We start from the raw sequence: 19,901 nt of genomic DNA, 5'->3' as shown, positions 1-19,901 counted from the left end.
TTTTACATGTAGTTTGTTTACATTTTTATTAATCACATTAAATTATTTCACATTTTGGTGGTTTTAATATTAGTAAAAGTGTTTTTTTCATTATGTCTTCACTCATTTTGTTGGGGGGGGGGGGTGTTAGGCATGAGACACAGTGCAATAAAAAAGCTGCGTTTTTCTCATTCTAATTGTGCAATCAGCCGTATAATGAATCACGTCACTGGTCTTAAATTCTGTTTTTAAAAGAATTGCCCTGTGAACTGAATACACCATTACCCGTATTATGTTTTAGACAATGTGCCAGTGAATCAACATTACTGATGTATGTATGAGCTGCTGCTGATGACCCCAGTTCTTATTCTACACCCGTGAGGAATACCAAGTAGGTGGGGGGAATAAGTGAATACAGGAGGGAAGAGGGGTGACATCGGGGGTCACTAGTGACCTAAGGTGTGCATTTAAGGTTTAATATTCATGTTTGACCTCAGGAATTGTATCATTTATTACCGTGTGCTATTGGCCATTAAGTCCATGCTAGCTCAATTACTTGAATGAGGTGAATGACAGATGATAATGTTTAGCTTCTGGCATAAATGAATGAACCTTTGAAAGAGATTAAACCAAATGCGCTGAATGAATCACGATTATTTAACAGTTTGACATTTAAAAAAAGTCGGACTGGCTCCGCCTTCACGTACAAAGTGTCCCCTCTGCGTCATATCCATTTAAATTATTTACAAATTACACAACAATTACAATTTAGCCCGGAGACCGTCTTATTTAACACACATGTATAACAACGGTCAGGGCTTTCTTACAGCACTTTTAACCACCCGGAGCTTAATTTCCTCAGCTTTGTGTGGGACATTACATTCAATAGGGAATTTCAGGGGTAGCAAATGTCTCTTTAACATGCACTAAATAGCAGTAAACCCCAGTGGGCCCCAACACAAAGCAGATTGGGGATTCTTGATGTGCTATATATATATAAACAAGGCGATGCTGCTGCTGGTGCCGCTGCTCGGTCTGCATAATGCTGTACGTTAGCCTGCAAACAGATCCAAATGCATTATTCAGTGCTTTAGTTTCCTCGCATGTAAGACAGAGCCACATATAACCACACGTTCCTTTACTCACAAAAACGTCTGAGTTTGGCGGAAGCTTCACTTGACTTGTGGCCTTAATTTCCTTCAGGATCAATAAAAAATCTAGCTGCCTGTCTGTCTGTGCAAGACATAACCATGCTTGCCTAAATATGTGATTTCTTTTTATAAATATGTATTTGTATGTAAAAGTAAATAAAGTTGATTAGAATTGGCTCTGGGTGACATTACAGACTTGTTTAAATCAGTAAGTCTTGGCCGCTCAGGTGGCGCAGTGGTAAAAACACACGCTGGAACCAGAGCTGGATCTCAAATACATCTTATTGAGTCTCAGCTCTGCCTGCCGGCTAAGGCTGAGCGGCCACATGAACAACGATTGGCCTGTTGTTCAGATATGGGCGGGACTAAGCTGGATAGGGACTCTCTCTCATGACTGGTGCAATTACGACAACTGCGGACTGATTGATGGCGCCTGCACAGAGATGAGAAAAGAGTGCTCTCAGGGTGTGTCTCTCTGTACACAACGCTGAGCTGTCAAAGTGTAGGTGATAAGATGTATACGGCTGCTGCCCACGTGTCGGAGGGGGCATAGTTAGCTTCGGGCTCCTCAATCAGAGCAGAGATCAGCATTGGTGGAGAGGAAGCATGATGCAATCTGGCAATTGGACGCGCTAAAAAGGGAGAAAGTGCATAAATGAAATATACTGTATATATATATATATATATATAAAAATCAGTAAGTCTCTTTCTGAGATCTGTACAGAGCTCGTAGGCTTTTTCATTTAACATTCATGGCTCAGTACAATCAAACTTGACTTACTCTCTGATTTAGTGTAACTAACGTTAATAAATATGTAAGCAGTAATAAATGTAAAAGTTATACGTACGTATGTGGCTACAGATGCACTGAAATCTTAGAAGAACCAGCTGTTTATGAGCACTGTTTTGCTAAGTTAAGTTAAGTTTTTGATTGTCCTTATATATATATACATATATACAGTATATATTTCTTTTGTTTCTCCTTTATTTGCCTGTTTTTTTTTTTTTTTTTCCTGTATAGAATTTTCTCTTTAAAGCGTCCTTGAGCTTGGTTAAAGCCGCTATGTAAGTGTAACCTATTATTATTATTATTATTATTAAGTTAAGGGTACAGTTTACATATCCGTGGGTACAGTTTATAAACTCAGAGTATGGATTACTAAACCGTTGACATAGTTTTTTCTCGTTAGTGATCCCCCCTAAGGGGTGGCACGGTGGCTCGGTGGGTAGCACTACCGCCTCACAGCAAGAAGGTCCTCGGTTCGATCCCCATTCAGGGCAGTCCGGGTCCTTTCTGTGCGGAGTTTGCATGTTCTCCCTGTGGCTGCGTGGGTTTCCTGCGGGTGCTCCGGTTTCCTCCCACAGTCCAAAAACATGCAGTCAGGTTAATTAGAGATACTGAATTGCCCTATAGGTGAATGGATGCGTGTGTGTGTCTGCCCTGTGATGGACTGACGCCGCGTCCAGGGTGTTACAGTGTGCCTTGCGCCCATTGAAAAGCTGGGATAGGCTCAGATAGAGAAAGTGAATGAGTCAGTGATTGATTGATTGACACATTAGCTCATTATGGGCCATTTCATGGCATAATGTTGTTGGCATGTACAGTGTAGAACTTAGATACAGTGGTTATATAGCTTCAAATTAAGGTGTTTCAAAAAGTCCATGCTTTTTCAGGGTGGGGTCTGCTGAAAAATGTTGTTCAGGTTTTCTTCTGTGTAATATATTTATCCTATACGGCTATTTGTAGGGCAGTCGATTGGGATGTGCTTTGTTGTAAGTGGTGAGCTGCATGTTTGGAAGGTCGGTGCCAGAAAGTGTCTAAGTGTGAAGTTTGTATAGCCAGTACAACATCTGGTGTGAATGGACTGGTCAATTTGGTTACGTTGAAGAGACTTTGTTTAGTTTATTATGTAACTTGTCATTTAAAGTATGTTCTTATCATCGGATAAGGACGTCTGACAATGGGATACAGCAGTTGGTCATTTCTTTTTTCGCCAAGTTTCTTGTGAGTCTGTCAGCTTTCTCATTCCCTGGAAGCATTTGCGCATTTTAACAATTTATACACATATTTAATTGGTGGTCATGGATGCTTTCACTACACAAAAGAAAACCCAACACACATTTCAGGAAAGGGTCACGAACTGTAGTTTAATATACAACACCATCCAAAAAAAACAGGTTTGTTTCATGATCTCGTTGCTGTTACTGACTTGTAGCGTATCGTCTACTAAAGAGGTCAGTGCACAGATTAAACCTGGGAGCTCGCGTGTTGTCAGACTGCATTTTAATCTCGTTAGGAGCCGGACGTTATGAGCTGACCTTCTCATAGCCGTGGCCGTCGTCTCTGACCCGCCCTGCCACAGCTCATTTGTGTCTGTTTTCATGCTGTTCGTCCACCATGTTTGTGTGTGTGTGTGTTTTGTGTATAAGTGTATAAGTGTGTGAGTGGGTATATAATGTATCGGTGCTAGATCTTCCCAGTCAGTGTTTGCAACAACCTGTTGGTGTTCTCATTCCAACATCTATGTTGTCCTGAGATAGACTGGCACAATCTTGTGATCAGTGTTTTATAACCACTGATCCCTCGTAAAAAATGATGAATAATAAATAGGCTGACTGACACATAAATAAACGTCCAAAGAATGTGAAGTGTAGTAAATATTTAAAGGTTTTGTGAGTGTGCAAATGTTTATGCTGGTAAGTATACCGAAGAGCTACAAAAATACAAAATTTAATCAAATTGAGAAGGTAGAAGATAGCAGCACATGTGAAAGACAGTATGGCTACTGATATGAGCTGACTTTTACTTTCCACTTGATGTCTCTGACCTGCCCTGCCACTGCTCATTCATGTCTTTGTTTTCTAGCCTTTCATCTATCGTGTGTGTGTGTGTGTGTGTGTGTTTGTGATGTATCAGTGCTGTATTAATGCTATTAATGCTGAGTCTAATTGCCTTGTTTGTTTAAAACAACGTTTTGTGTAAAAGCATCTCCTGTTTCTGTTTTAATCAATATCAGATCTTATTCAATTTGGTTTCACAAATGGGTTTCAGTTTCTCTTAAGTTGGTGTGTGTGTGTGTGTGTGTGTGTGTGTGTTTGTTTGCATTGGGTAAGTGGTGTGGGTCTATGCGGTATGTGTCTGTATCAGTAAATGTGTGTGGAATTGGAATGTGTGCATGTGTGTGTCTATGTGTGTGTGTATGTGTGTGTGTGTGTGTGATGTATCAGTGCTGGGTCCCCCAAGTATTAATGCTGAGTCTAATAGCCTTGTTTGTTTGAAACAACGTTTTGTGTAAAAGCATCTCTAGTTATTTCACAACTGGGTTTCAGTTTCACTCCAATTGGTGTGTGTGTGTGTGTGTGTTTGCATGGGGTAAATGGTGTGGGTCTATGCGGTATGTGCGTGTATCAGTAAATGTGTGTGGAATTGGAACGTGTGCATGTGTGTGTCTATGTGTGTGTGATGTATCAGCACTGGGTCCCCTAATGCCAAGTTCACACTACACGATTTTTGGCCAGATTTCGCTCGACGACTGGTTAGCGCTAGATTTGCCGGCTCGGGAGCAACTCGGCACTCAGTCGCCATGTGTGAACTATTCAACAACTCCATCCGACCAGCTCGCCAAGCGCTCGGCGACCGGATTGAGATTTCTAGCACGTCAGATATCTGATCTCAGTTGCACGTCTGCAATGAGTGCTCTGTCGAACAGCCAATGAGAACGCAAGATACGGGGTGAGGGGAAACGCAGGAGAGGAGTGTAAACCGGTAGGACAGGGGGATAATATAGTTTATATCAGAATACATCAGCACACACACACGTTTTACAGTATTTCTGACTTGATTGTTCTCTAAAAAAAACCACCGTTGCATTGCAAACAATATTAATTAACCTCCAACTCACTATAGAACAATCCATACTGTACGTGTTGCCAAATCCACTCAGATTCATTTATTTTTCCTCCTTGATTTTACACTGCACATCAGCGCACAAACACTTTGATCGCTCACTGCTTGTTGAAGTGCATGTTTGGACGTGGTATCATTAAACCCCTCGTCACTTCTTGCGTTTGTTTTCGTGACAAAACGTAGTTTGGGAGACCAGAGAAGCTCGCCTGTGATTCCAGTTGGTGATAGATGGTGTAGTGTGAAACCCCCCATCGCCGATCAGTCGTGTAGTGTGAAATACACACCGACTGAAAGACTCCCGAGTGCAAAAGATTCAGTCGTGTGGTGTGAACTGTACAGTGACCCGACAAATCAGAAAGTCGTGTAGTGTGAACTTGGCATAAGTATTAATGCTGAGTCTAACTGGGTTTCAGTTTCTCTCCAATGGTTGTGTGTGTGTGTGTGAGTGTGTGATGTATCAGCACTGGGTCCCCAAGTATTAATGCTGAGTCTAATTGGCTTGTTTGTCCTTGTACGGTTTGAAACAACCTGATGAATTTCTTGTACAAGCATCTCTTGTTTCTCTTTGTAATCCATATCAGATCTTGTTCAATTTGGTTTCACAACTGGGTTTCAGTTTCTCTCCAGTTAGTGTGTGTGTGTGTGTGTGTGTGTGTGTATGGGGTAAATGGTGTGAGTCTGTGTGTTGTGTGTCTGTATAAGTAAATGTGTGTAGAATTGGAATGTGTGTCTATGTGGGTGTGTGTGTGATGTATCAGTGCTGGGTCCCCCAAGTATTAATGCTGAGTCTAATTGCCTTGTTTGTTTAAAACAACCTGCAGAATTTTGTGTAAAAGCATCTCTTGTTTCTCTTTTAATCAATATCAGATCTTATTCAATTTGGTTTCACAAATGGGTTTCAGTTTCTCTCCAGTTGGTGTGTCTGTCTGTGTGTGTGTGTGTGTGTGTGTGTGTGTGTGTGTGTGATTACAACCTGCTGAATTTAGTGTAAAAGCATCTCTTGTTTCTCTCTGAATCAATATCAGATCTTATTCAATTTCACAACTTGGTTTCAGTTTCACTCCAATTGGTGTGTGTGTGTGTGTGTGTGTGTGTGTGTGTGTGTGTGTGTGTGTTTGCATGGGGTAAATGGTGTGGGCCTATGCGGTATGTGTCTGTATCAGTAAATGTGTGTGGAATTGGAATGTGTGTATTTGTGTGTGTGTGTGTGTGTGTGTGTGTGTGTGTGTGTGTGTGTGTGATGTACTTGGGTCCCCCAAGTATTAATGCTGAGTCTAATAGCCTTGTTTGTTTGAAACAGCCTGCTGGATTTTGTGTAAAAGCATCTTGTTTCTCTTTTAATCAATATCATCTTATTCAATTTCACAACTGGGTTTCAGTTTCACTACAGTTGGTGTGTACAAATGTGTGTGTGTGTGTGTGTGTTTGTATGGGGTAAATGGTGTGGGTCTGTGTGGTATGTATCCGTATAAATGATTGTGTGTGGAATTGGAATGTGTGCGTGTGTGCCTATGGGCGTCTGTTTGTTTGTGTGTGTGTGTGTGTGTGTGTGTGTGTGTGTGTGTGTAGTGGAGGGAACAGCTCTCTTAAGCTTAGTGTGCTGGCTCAGTGAAAGTGCATTTTACCCACGTTCATTTCCATCGGATCCGGACCGCTCCACCTGGGAATCGAACCCAGAACCCAGAATATATACAGTGTATCACAAAAGTGAGTACACCCCTCACATTTCTGCAAATATTTCATTATATCTTTTCATGGGACAACACTATAGAACTAAAACTTGGATATAAGTTAGAGTAGTCAGTGTACAGCTTGTATAGCAGTGTAGATTTACTGTCTTCTGAAAATAACTCAACACACAGCCATTAATGTCTAAATAGCTGCAACATAAGTGAGTAAACCCCACAGTGAACATGTCCAAATTGTGCCCAAATGTGTCAATATTTTGTGTGACCACCATTATTATCCAGCACTGCCTTAACCCTCCTGGGCATGGAATTCACCAGAGCTGCACAGGTTGCTACTGGAATCCTCTTCCACTCCTCCATGATGACATCACGGAGCTGGTGGATGTTAGACACCTTGAACTCCTCCACCTTCCACTTGAGGATGCGCCACAGGTACTCAATTGGGTTTAGTCCATCACCTTTACCTTCAGCTTCCTCAGCAAGGCAGTTGTCATCTTGGAGGTTGTGTTTGGGGTCGTTATCCTGTTGGAAAACTGCCATGAGGCCCAGTTTTCGAAGGGAGGGGATCATGCTCTGTTTCAGAATGTCACAGTACATGTTGGAATTCATGTTTCCCTCAATGAACTGCAGCTCCCCAGTGCCAGCAACACTCATGCAGCCCAAGACCATGATGCTACCACCACCATGCTTGACTGTAGGCAAGATACAGTTGTCTTGGTACTTCTCACCAGGGCGCCGCCACACATGCTGGACACCATTTGAGCCAAACAAGTTTATCTTGGTCTCGTCAGACCACAGGGCATTCCAGTAATCCATGTTCTTGGACTGCTTGTCTTCAGCAAACTGTTTGCTGGCTTTCCTGTGCGTCAGCTTCCTTCTGGGATAACGACCATGCAGACCGAGTTGATGCAGTGAGCGGCGTATGGTCTGAGCACTGACAGGCTGACCTCCCACGTCTTCAACCTCTGCAGCAATGCTGGCAGCACTCATGTGTCTATTTTTTAAAGCCAACCTCTGGATATGACGCCGAACACGAGGACTCAACTTCTTTGGTCGACCCTGGCGAAGCCTGCTCCGAGTGGAACCTGTCCTGGAAAACCTTGGCCACCATGCTGTAGCTCAGTTTCAGGGTGTTAGCAATCTTCTTATAGCCCAGGCCATCTTTGTGGAGAGCAACAATTCTATTTCTCACATCCTCAGAGAGTTCTTTGCCATGAGGTGCCATGTTGAATATCCAGTGGCCAGTATGAGAGAATTGTACCCAAAACACCAAATTTAACAGCCCTGCTCCCCATTTACACCTGGGACCTTGACACATGACACCAGGGAGGGACAACGACACATTTGGGCACAATTTGGACATGTTCACTGTGGGGTGTACTCACTTATGTTGCCAGCTATTTAGACATTAATGGCTGTGTGTTGAGTTATTTTCAGAAGACAGTAAATCTACACTGCTATACAAGCTGTACACTGACTACTCTAAGTTATATCCAAGTTTCATGTCTATAGTGTTGTCCCATGAAAAGATATAATGAAATATTTGCAGAAATGTGAGGGGTGTACTCACTTTTGTGATACACTGTATAAACCCTACGCTGCTAACTGTATATCAAATATGTACTGTTGTTTATCTGCACTATGTTTATTGTTTTGTCTTGCACTTTTTGTTGTGTTGCACCCTGGTTCTGGAGGAACGTTGTTTAGTCCCAGTATGTTCTTGTATATAGCTAAAATGACAATAAAGCCTCTCTTAAACTTGAACCCATTTCTCAATATTAGGGTTGATTTAGGCAGTACTTCTACAGCATTGTTTTTTTTGTGTGTGTTTTTTTTTTTCAGAATAGGATTGGGAGGAACTGGAGGAAACTCACATTCAAGACGAACATAGCAAACTTCACACAGAACTGGAGGCAGGGATCAAGGGATCACTGGCATTGTGCAACACCAACACTTAGCGTGGCCACATTCATAGTCACAAAAAGGAGGACATTACACTCCAAAAGGTGGATGTCATACCAGGAACATAACCATAACCCATATAACAGAGTTTTTGACCAATTTAAGCAAGAATTCTATAACAAATTATTGTTTTACTCACCATGCTGTGTCTACTTTTGATATTTAAGTCTGTTCCTCGCTGCCTCCAAAAGTTTACTATTTGACTCAGGTAGAGGTGTATGCAGAACATAGCGAGCGGGCGAAATTCAACCACCCAATCACAGACTGGCATTTAGAGGGCGGACCTTCTGTGATTGGCCAGTGGTGGGCGAGCTTTTGTTTTGACATGTACCTGAGCCAATGACAGATAATATTGATCAAAAATGTAACCAGTTCATTCCAAAAGCAGGATTTTTAAGTGTCCGTCCTAGCGTTGCATGGGCGTAGGACTGGCAGCTGAAAAACCGGACTGTCCGACCTAAAGCCGGACGGACGGCCACCCTACCAACACTGCTGTGTTAGATCTGGAGTCCTGGAGGTAAAGCATTTAGAACAACCTTAGGATCACCTTGGGAGTTTAGTTAAAAATCAGCATATTATTGCTGCCCAACCTCTGCGTCCTTTCTGAATTGCCCCCCTGAGTGTAATCCCGAATGTTTCCATTGTGTGAGAACTTTAATGCATTTCATTCCAGCGTGGTTTGAGAGCTGTGAGATTACTGATTTCCCTCAGTGTGATGCACTGCGCCTCCGTGTGGCCATTTGCAAAAAAGACAAAAACAAGCAGGTGAGCCGGTGCAGTTCCTTTGTTCGTTCTTTGTTCATCATTCATGCTTTATCTGTATTTACTACAATGCACTTCACACTGTGTCTCCTAAAACTGTGATTAATTATTATGGAAATATAATTCTGTATTATATTATGATAAAAAAGTGACTTATACTATATAAATTATGAAGATCATTGATCATATCCAATTAGTGTAATATAACCCATTGTTTTACTCAGACTGACCTGCACACTTTTTTTGAATAACCTTTGAGTGTTGCACGACTCTTGCAGCACGATGGCTCGGTGGGTAGCACTGTCGCCTCACAGCAAGAAGATCCTGGTTCCTCCTCTGTGCGAAGTTTGCATGTTCTCCCCATGTCTGTGTAGGTTAATTGGAGACACTGAATTGCCCTATAGGTGAATGAGTGTGTGTGCGTGTGCCCTGCGATGGACTGGCGCCCCATCCAGGGTGTTACTGTGTGCCTTGCGCCCATTGAAAAGCTGGGATAAGATCCAGTAACACCCCCCCCCCCCGACCCTGACCCTAATTAGATATGTGGTTAAGAAAGTGAGTGAGTGTTGCACGACTCTGATGTTCCATATTTGGTTTGTAAGTTGAAGCAATGATTCTGGTGTTTTTAGCCTCACCAGGGTGGCACGGTGGCTCGGTGGGTAGCACTGTCGCCTCACGGCAGGAAGATCCTGGGTCCACTCTGTGTGGAGTTTGCATGTTCTCCCCGTGTCTGTGTGGGTTTCCTCCAGGAGCTCCGGATTCCTCCCACAGTCCAAAAACATGCAGTCAGGTTAATTCGAGACACTGAATTGCCCTATAGGTGAATGGGTGTGTGTGTGTGTGTATGTCTCTGCCCTGCAATGGACTGGCGCCCCATCCAGGGTGTTACTGTGTGCCTTGCGCCTATTGAAAAGCTGGGATAGGATCCAGCACCCCCTTACCCTCGTGGCCCTGATTGGATATGCGGTTAAGATAGTGAGTGAGTCAGTGTTGCACGACTCTGATGTTCCATATTTGGTTTGTAAGTTGAAGCAATGATTCCGGTGTTTTTAGCCTCACCAGGGTGGCACGGTGGCTCGGTGGGTGGCACTGTCACCTCACGGCAAGAAGATCCTGGGTCCACTCTGTGCGAAGTTTGCATGTTCTCCCTGTATCTGTGTGGGTCTCCTTCGGGAGCACACAGTCCAAAGACGTGCAAGTGAGGTAAATTGGAGACAAAATTGTTAGTGACTGTGTGTGACATTAAAAAACAACGTTACCAGTAACTAATTGTCCTGTGATGAATGTAACCAGTGTGTGTAAAACATGACGGTAAATTCTTATTAAATTAAATAAATTTTACTCTCACTATCCACCCATAACTGATTAAAAACGCAAGCAGATTCAAACAAAGGAACAAAAAGAATCATCCTGATAATAGATCATTACGCCGGGTTGATTAAGACCCGGTTCTGTGGGAGCCCTCAATTTAACACTCAGTGCACAGGCAAATTTCCCCGTGGTGCGCAAAGGATAGGAGGTCGTCTTCAGCGGCGTGGTCCACCACATTTATCAAAGGGTAAAGTGAGAACAAGGAAGGGAAAAAAAAACAAGTCTAATGAGTCGTTCATCCAGAGGATGCGTTCATGGGTGACACTGTTTACTAACTGTTTAGGTTTTCTCGAGTTAGGTCATTTTCTTTAATGTGTTGTTCATCAGCACTACAGTAGCTCATTGTGGGAGGCTTTTGGAGTGTCTGGTGTTTTAAAACATATTGAGAGTGTAATAACCTTGTAAGTTATATTGACGTATGATGACTATGTTTTATGGATTGTCTATAAATATAATTTCATGGTTCTATTTCAAGGTGTTATGTATAACAATCTTTTTTATTGCTCCAGTTCTTCACTTTATATTAGTACATAAAAAGCACTGTCACCTCACAGCAAAAAGGGTCATGGTTTGAATTACCATATAGAACCACTTTGTAGTTCTACAATTACTGTCTGTAGTCCATCTGTTTCTCTGCATGCTTTGTTACCCCCTTTCATGCTGTTCTTCAATGGTCAGGACTCTCCCAGGACCACCACAGAGCAGGTATTATTTAGGTGGTGGATCGTTCTCAGCACTGCAGTGACACTGACATGGTGGTGGTGTGTTAGTGTGTGTTGTGCTGGTATGAGTTTTTAAACACCTCACTGTCACTGCTGGATTGACAATAGTCCACCAACCAAAGCGTCCTGTGACCACCGATAAAGGTCTAGAAGATGACCAACTCAAACAGCAGCAATAGATTAGCGATCGTCTCTGACTTTACATCTACAAGGTGGACCAACTAGATAGGAATGTCTAATAGAGTGGACAGTGAGTGGACACGATATTTAAAAACTCCAGCAGCGCCGCTGTGTCTGATCCACTCATACCAGCACAACACACACTAACACACCACCCAAATAATACCTGCTCTATAGTGGTCCTGTGGGGGTCAGTACAGTCAGTAATTGTAGAACTACAAAGTGCTTCTATATGGTAAGTGGAGCTGATCAAATGGACAGTGAGTGTAGAAACAAGGAGGTGGTTTTAATGGTATGGCTTAACCCAAATAAATTTAATGTAGTTTAACTGGAATTCAGTCCAAAAGGAGGTAAAATTGTGGTATTAAGTTCAAAGTAGCACTAAAGATTCTTTGTAAACGAGTAAAAATAAAAAGGTTCCCAGTAAAACCGCTTTAGAGAACCAGTGTTTATATCTTTTAAAGTGCTCTTTAAGTAGAAATGGTTCTATCCACAACCATAAAGCATCTAAAGGACCCTTGAGGAATCCTCTCTTCTCAGAGGAAACAGTCATTATAGAATGCTTATAGAAAGCTGTGACAATTTTCATCAGTTGTCTTACAGAACGGTTCATCGACAGGATGCTGTGAATATATTCTGACCTCAAGGGCTCTGACATTTAATTTGCTTTCTCTATACGAAGTGTCCCATGAAGGGATTTGAACTTGAAAAGATTTCACGCTTGATAATTCACATGTAATTAAACATCCGGTCGCTCCGTGCACTTACAGCCCACACAGAATTTTATCGTTACTGAACGTCGCCTCCCTGAGGAACCGGAGGAGACCTTCGAGATGAACCACACGCCATCACTCATCTCTCGTTTTAAAACCCTGTTTCATTCCAGCGGTCCTCAGATGCAGAGAGAAAATAAAGCACGTACCAGTAAATATTTCATGCTTTATCTGTCTGTACTGTGTGAGCCATGGAGATAAGACTCCTCATTTTTGGCGACTTCTCGGTTTCTTTACATATTATGTTTATATGATTTATGCGGCCTAAATAAACCATTTATCTTCCTAATGAAGCGTGTGTTGTGCTAGTCACAGATCTCCCATCATTCCCTTAGCACCTGTTCTGGGAGATGCTAGGACACATAAGGCACTGAGTCAGCAAATAGGCCTGGCATGCGTCCTTGTCCAGAATGCCGTCCCATGAGTCCGCGGTGGCCAGACGACAACACCAAAGCACACCTCATCTTTCACAGTTACAGCCTGGTCCGAGACAGACTGAGAAGTCTGTCCTGGCTTCGGTTGGCACCGCAAAATGTACTAATGTATGTCATGAAGCATGCTGACACTGAGTGGAGACGCGAATGTATCTTTAACAACCAGAAAGTAGTGAAGAAAACAAAAGTAAAGGTGTAACAGCAAAGTTTTCAACCTTGAGCTGAGCTCTACATGTCCAAAAATATGTGCACATCTCACTGAAAACTTGTTCGACATTCATCGAAGGTCTGTTTTACCACCGATTTATCCTCTGATATTGGCCTAAATCACTGGATCGGATATCAGAAGAAAAAAATGCGTGATCCGATCCGATACTGTTGCTTAATGTAAATAACACTTAATGTAAATAACACTTAATGTAAATAAGGCCATTGTTTGTGTGTAAAGCAAATAACACACAAAGATCCGTTCCAAAAGAGCGCCGTTTATTACCAGCTCACTCTGCAACTGCCATAACAAGGTGCATCTTGATGACATCATTAACATGTGCCACTGATCTACAACTCATCCGCAACAGCCAATCAGAAATTAAAACACACTGATCTACTAAAATCATCTACTACTGCCACATGTAAAAACACTGTTTAAACACAATAAAAATCACTTTATAAATGATAAATTGCTCACCTGAGATAAAGAAAACCCGGTCTCGTCCCGACTTGGAGATCTCTCACATCCTCAACCATTAATCCATCAGTGTCATGAAATAAAACAAACTACACCGTTTCCCGTTTAGCCACAGACGTCCTCTTCAAAATCCAGCAGATTTTAATAATAAGCGCGCTTTGGTTTTGAATCATCTAAAAACGTGACAGAACTTTAATGGAAAATCTCAACTCTGCATCAGTTCTAATTGGTCCATCACATTTGATTGACATCCACGTCTTCCAATTGTCGACACTTTGGACGACACACCATAAAGCGAGATGTGTCACGTGAACAACAGCTCGAATGTAAGTGAAACCAAAAATGCTGCTAAATGTTCTGTGTGTAAAAGTTAAAATAAAAACAGCAGTTGTGTATAAGTGTGATGTTGTAGCTTCTGTATTTATTCCTTTTTAATATTTGTTACACAGTCTGAGCGTTGTTATTTAGATAGCTAGTTTAACCATGGTGCATTGAGACGTGTATTATTACTGCTTAGTTGTTTGAGAGGAGAAATGACGGTATCGGATTGGTATCGGCACATACTCATTTTGCAGTATCGGTATCGGACATGAAAAAGTGGAATCAAGCCAGCCCTACTATCCAGGGTTGCAGTGGGTATAATTCACCAGCAAACAGTAGGAAACACAGGTCACCAGTTCATCACAGAACACACACATAAACATTCCCACCTAGGGCAAATTTGTATCATGAAAAAATGGGATTCAAATTTCATTAAAAAAAGAAATGATTCACAATCTACTGTAGGTGTTTTATAACTGCATATGTTCATATCCTAAAACTACCTCCCTGTGTGCATATCAGAGGCATAATGAGTGGCATTTTACAGAGTTGTTTACTTTTCTACCGCGACTGCAACAGATGGGCTACAGTTAGTAATTGGACACTTCGTCTCTGAAAGGATGATTTATATGGTTTAGTCGTACTGGGTACCACACATCACCGGGGTTGAAACCATCTCTCTGGTCACTGTCTGTGAGGAGTCTGGTGTATTTTCATGTGACAATTTTTTATGTCTAGGTACTTTTGATCTATTCTGTCTTGCAGCTAGTTGCAGAAGCCTTGATCTGACCACTAATTCTGTAGAAAATGAGCAGTAAACCATGGACAGTCACTTTATCACTCGTCCTTGAGGTTAGAAATGAATTAAACAACACTGACCTGAAATGTACTCAAATTGGAAGCACTTTTTAAAACTCTATTTATTAAGAATTTAAAAAAATAAATAACATCACTTTTCTACACGAGTCGCCTTCAAATGCATTTTTTCCAGGGGCGTACCAACTTTTTAATGCCTTCAGCCACTGATGCCACTGATGCAGCGCTGCTTTCACATCATCACATCAAAATCTTCTTCACCTTAAAGCTTCTTCGAGCATTTAAAAAGGTGGAAATCAGATTGAGCTAAATCCAGACTATAAGCGTCTCTCAGTGTCTCAGACACGACCGATTACTGCTCCTCGCACCCTCACCGCTTCCAACCAAAATATAACAGTGCAGAGATCCCTCGTATGTAAATGGGTGAGTGTAATGTAATAAATGCATTTTTTAAAATACTTTGCCTAAAACGTTAACAACATTGCTTTAAAAAAAAAAAATGAAGTTCCTTAAATATATTCCTTAAATCACACCAGAGCTGATACATCGATGAGGCATAACATTATGACCACCTTCCTAATATTGTGTTGGTCCCTCTTTTGCTGCCAAAACAGCCCTGCAACTGTGATGCTCTGTGTATTCTGACACCTTTCTATCAGAACCAGCATTAACTTCTTCAGCAGTTTGAGCTACAGTAGCTCGTCTGTTGGATCGGACCACACGGGCAAGCCTTCGCTCCCCACGTGCATCAATGAGCCTTGGCCGCCCATGACCCTGTCGCCGGTTTACCACTGTTCCTTCCTTGGACCACTTTTGATAGATACTGACCACTGCAAACCGGGAACACCCCACAAGAGCTGCAGTTTTGGAGATGCTCTGACCCAGTCGTCACAGTTTGACCCTAGTCAAACTCACTCAAATCCTCTCGCTCGTCCATTTTTCCTTTTTACTTGCTGCCTAATATACCCCACCCACTAACAGGTGCCGTGATGAAGAGATAATCAGTGTAATTCACTTCACCTGTCAGTGGTCATAATGTTATGCCTGGTCAGTGTATCTTGTACTTGTGAGTTCGATATCAGGTAACTGGATTTGACAAGACTGCAAGGAAAATCGGGGGAAAATGCAAAGTAAATAATAATAATGATAAAATGAAATCTGCTCTTAGATTTACAATTTAAATACGTTAAATAAGGTCAGTACTGTTCAATTCATTTCTAAGTTTAAGAATGTACGATGAATTGGCTGTCCTTGGTTTTACTGATCATTTTCTATAGAATTATTAGTCAAATATGAGGTGTCTGACATTAAAATAAAAAAAATGATATCAGCTGGAAAGTTAAAATTTTACACGCTACAAAACCACCAGACGTGTAACAAGAGCGCAACAAAGGTAGCATGAAGCTACAGGGACCCATCGAGGGTGGCGCCTCACGTACATGAAGCACCAACCCTTGCTAGAACGGTCAATCTTGCCGGGGCTCGTTGAGGCCGCCGGTGGCATATTTTACCTTGACGAGTCTCATTTATTAAGCGGAGGTCTTTCGTATGTGCCGCGCTGGCTGGCAGTCACCTTTTCAGCATCCCAATTAACTCCTCCTTAATTGATGTTGGATGTATTAAAGTTAATGAGCCAGCGGTCCATCTGTTGAGCGGAGAAGCCGAGGGTATTATCATTGTACGTTCACAATGCAGCAAGGACGGCCATTTGGGATGAGGTTCAACAACACGGCGCAGGAAAAGAGAGAAGACAAAGAGCTAAAGGCAAGCAGCGCCGTCCGCGTGAGCCCAGCTCCGTTCAATTCTCATGCATTTTTACAAGTTTCATATATCAGTGAAATGGCTCTATATAAAGATGATGTATATATGACATTTGATTAATGAGGCCCAGCTCGGCTCGGCTCAGTATGTCCAATAAATAATAAATCTCCATTTTACAGATATACACACGCGGTGCGCTGGCTCAGATTAAAATTTAATTTGAGATTATAGTGATTGGAGCAGGTCAGTGCTGGAGTTCCGCCAGCGGGAGCTGTCGACGTCTCTCTCTCTCTTTTAAATCCACTGTGGCTGCTTAAAGGGGGGTATTGGGGGCCAACTTTGAGCTGTAATGTGAGTGTGTGTGTGTGTGTGTGTGTGTAGGTTTGTGAGAATCTAGTAGTAAGTTCAGAGGAAAAATGTCAGAGGGAATTTAATAAAGTGTGTGAGAGAGAGGAAGCTTTATTACCAAAGATATTCTGTATAAAACCAAACACCAGACATTAATACAGAAGCTTATGTGCAGTTTTTGGAATATGTTACCCAGACAAAAGAAAATACAGCATTTTAAAGCAGTAACATTATACAGACAACCCCATAGAGTGCCCAGGCACCCTAGGCAAGAAGTAAAATCCACAAACTCCTGGTTTGACGAGTTTATTGTTATGAAACTCCAGTGACCTGGAATTGACCCTAACCTCTCCTGTATACCACACCCTAACCCCTACTACCTTTGGGATGAATTGGAACGTCAGTTATAAGCCAGCCCTCTGATCTCAAAAATTCTCTTCTAATTAAATGCTTGCCAGTGCTGAGATCTCAGCTCTGCTATCAGTGAGTCGGGCACCTACACAGACACACAACTGACTTTGGCGGGACATGTAATAAATAAACATTACAAAGAATATGTAGTCAGTGTTCACTTTTTTAAAAGTAATAATAAAAAAAAACTATGCACAAGTCTTATTTTTCTCCACACTCATAAATGTCAGTTAACTACATTATTATTATTATTATTATTATTATTATTATTATTATACTATTATTTTTATTGTTGCTATTATTATTATTATTATTGCTATTATTATTATTATTATTGTCATTATTATTATTATTTTATTATTATAATTATTATTATTGTTATTATTATTTATTATTATTATTATTATTATTATTATTGTTATTACTATTTTTAATTATTATTATTATTATATTATTATTTTTATATATATATTTATTTTATTTTATTATTATTATTATTGTCACTATTATTATTTTTTTATTATTATTATATTATTACTATTATAATTATTGTTATTATTATTATAATAATTATTATTATTATTATGATTATTATTATTATCATTATTATTATCATTGTTATTGTTATTATTATTGTTATTGTTATTATTATTGTTATTGTTATTATTATTGTTATTGTTATTATTATTATTATTATTATCTACTTTTGTAAATGTCAGTAAACTATATTGTTGTTATTATTATTATTATTATTATTATCTACTCTTGTAAATGTCAGTAAACTACGTATATTATTATTATTATTATTATTATTATTATTATTATTAATTATTATTATTCTCTACCCTTGTAAATGCCAGTAAACTATATTTGACCCTGTAACCACAAGGGTCAGATTTTTTTCTCACTTTTTGTGTTCTCTAACACATTTTCCTTGATCTGTACCTGGATCACTGTTTAACAGAGACAAAGAGAATGAGGGACAAGCGGTCCGAGGAAAATATAACGAGGGAAAAAAACAGCTTGATTGGAAAGGCAATCAAATTTCACTTTCTCTGTCCACTGGAATAGAGGAACAGTTTACACTCATCCCACACATTAACCTTTCTCAGGTCTCAGTGATCCATCGCTCATGGTGTCTGAATGCAATGCTCCACATGTTTGATAAAATGGATGTGGAATGGGCTTTACAGACAAGGAGGAAAACACAAAGGGGGGAATTTAAACATTTAAGGCAGAAGAGGAAGAAAAGTGGGGCAGGAATGAATGCCTGGCTGGCATATTTAACCCGCTGATCTGTATGAAAAATAGCCGATGGCCGGCATTTCGTTCCAGCGCTCCAGAGGACGTACTTAACATTTCCTCAGGTGAAAGGGGAGGAATTTATAAAGAAAGCCTCACTCCAGGGATACTCATCTCTGCACAGCCTGAAGTCATTTACTGCATGAAAACCTCCACATTACCATGCATATGCTACACTGTACCAGGGTCCAGGATGCAGCACAGCTGGTAGTGTGGGTGCTGCACAGTTTGGGTTTGAGTCCAACACCTTGGTATCTATTTTTTAATTATTTAATTATTACATGTATTATACACTGATCAGCCATAACATTAAAACCACCTCCTAGTTTCTACACACACTGTCCATTTTATCAGCTCCACTTATCATATAGAAGCACTTTGCAGTTCTACAATTACTGACTGTAATCCATCTGTTACTCTGCATGCTTTGTTAGCCCCTTTCATGCTGTTCTTCAATGGTCAGGACCCCCACAGGACCACCACAGAGCAGGTATTATTTAGGTGGTGGATCATTCTCAGCACTGCAGTGACACTGACATGGTGGTGGTGTGTTAGTGTGTGTTGTGCTGGTATGAGTGGATCAGACAGCAGCGCTGCTGGAATTTTTAAACACCTCACTGTCACTGCTGGACTGAGAATAGTCCACCAACCAAAAATATTCACCCGTGGGCAGCGTCCTGTGACCACTGATGAAGGTCTAGAAGACGACCAACTCAAACGGCAGCAATAGTTGAGCGATCGTTTCTGACTTTGGACCAACTAGGTAGGAGTGTCTAATAGAGTGGACAGTGAGTGGACACAGTATTTAAAAACTCCAGCAGCGCTGCTGTGTCTGATCCACTCATATCAGCACAACACACACTAACACACCACCACCATGTCAGTGTCACTGCAGTGCTGAGAATGATCCACCACCTAAATAATACCTGCTCTGTGGTGGTCCTGTGGGAGTCCTGACCATCGAAGAACAGGGTGAAAGCAGGTTAAAAAAGTATGTAGAGAAACAGATGGACTACAGTCAGTAATTGTAGAACTACAAAGTGCTTCTGTATGGTAAGTGGAGCTGATAAAATGGACAGTGAGTGTAGAAACAAGGAGCTGGTTTTAATGTTATGGCTGATCAGTGTATAATACATGTAATAATTAAATAATAAAAAAATAGATACCAAGGTGTTGGAATGGCCAGATCTCACCACTGTTGATATGTGGCAGGTTCATAAGCGAGACAGCCACATTCTGCCTGAACTAATTAATGATAGTACTGTCCATGACTTAATTAAACACATCGATTACACCCTCACAGTCCAGACTGTAAATTTCCTAGG

The 19,901-nt window shown here is 41.1% G+C and overlaps 1 protein-coding gene across 1 annotated transcript in view; it reads left to right on the top strand.

The window, feature by feature from the left end:
• The first annotated feature begins 16,443 nt into the window (after nucleotides 1-16,443).
• The window catches only part of LOC134317353 (tetraspanin-1), a 38,540-nt gene continuing 35,082 nt past the window's right edge, over nucleotides 16,444-19,901 (top strand). The window contains exon 1 of the mRNA XM_062998166.1: nucleotides 16,444-16,536. Within this exon, the coding sequence (XP_062854236.1) occupies nucleotides 16,444-16,536 (93 nt within the window). The remainder of the gene's footprint in view (nucleotides 16,537-19,901) is intronic.

Source organism: Trichomycterus rosablanca, chromosome 6, assembly GCF_030014385.1.
Source record: "Trichomycterus rosablanca isolate fTriRos1 chromosome 6, fTriRos1.hap1, whole genome shotgun sequence".
NCBI lineage: Eukaryota > Metazoa > Chordata > Actinopteri > Siluriformes > Trichomycteridae > Trichomycterus > Trichomycterus rosablanca.
Note: the sequence above shows the minus strand (reverse complement) of the source record. Positions and strands in the feature narration are given on the sequence as shown.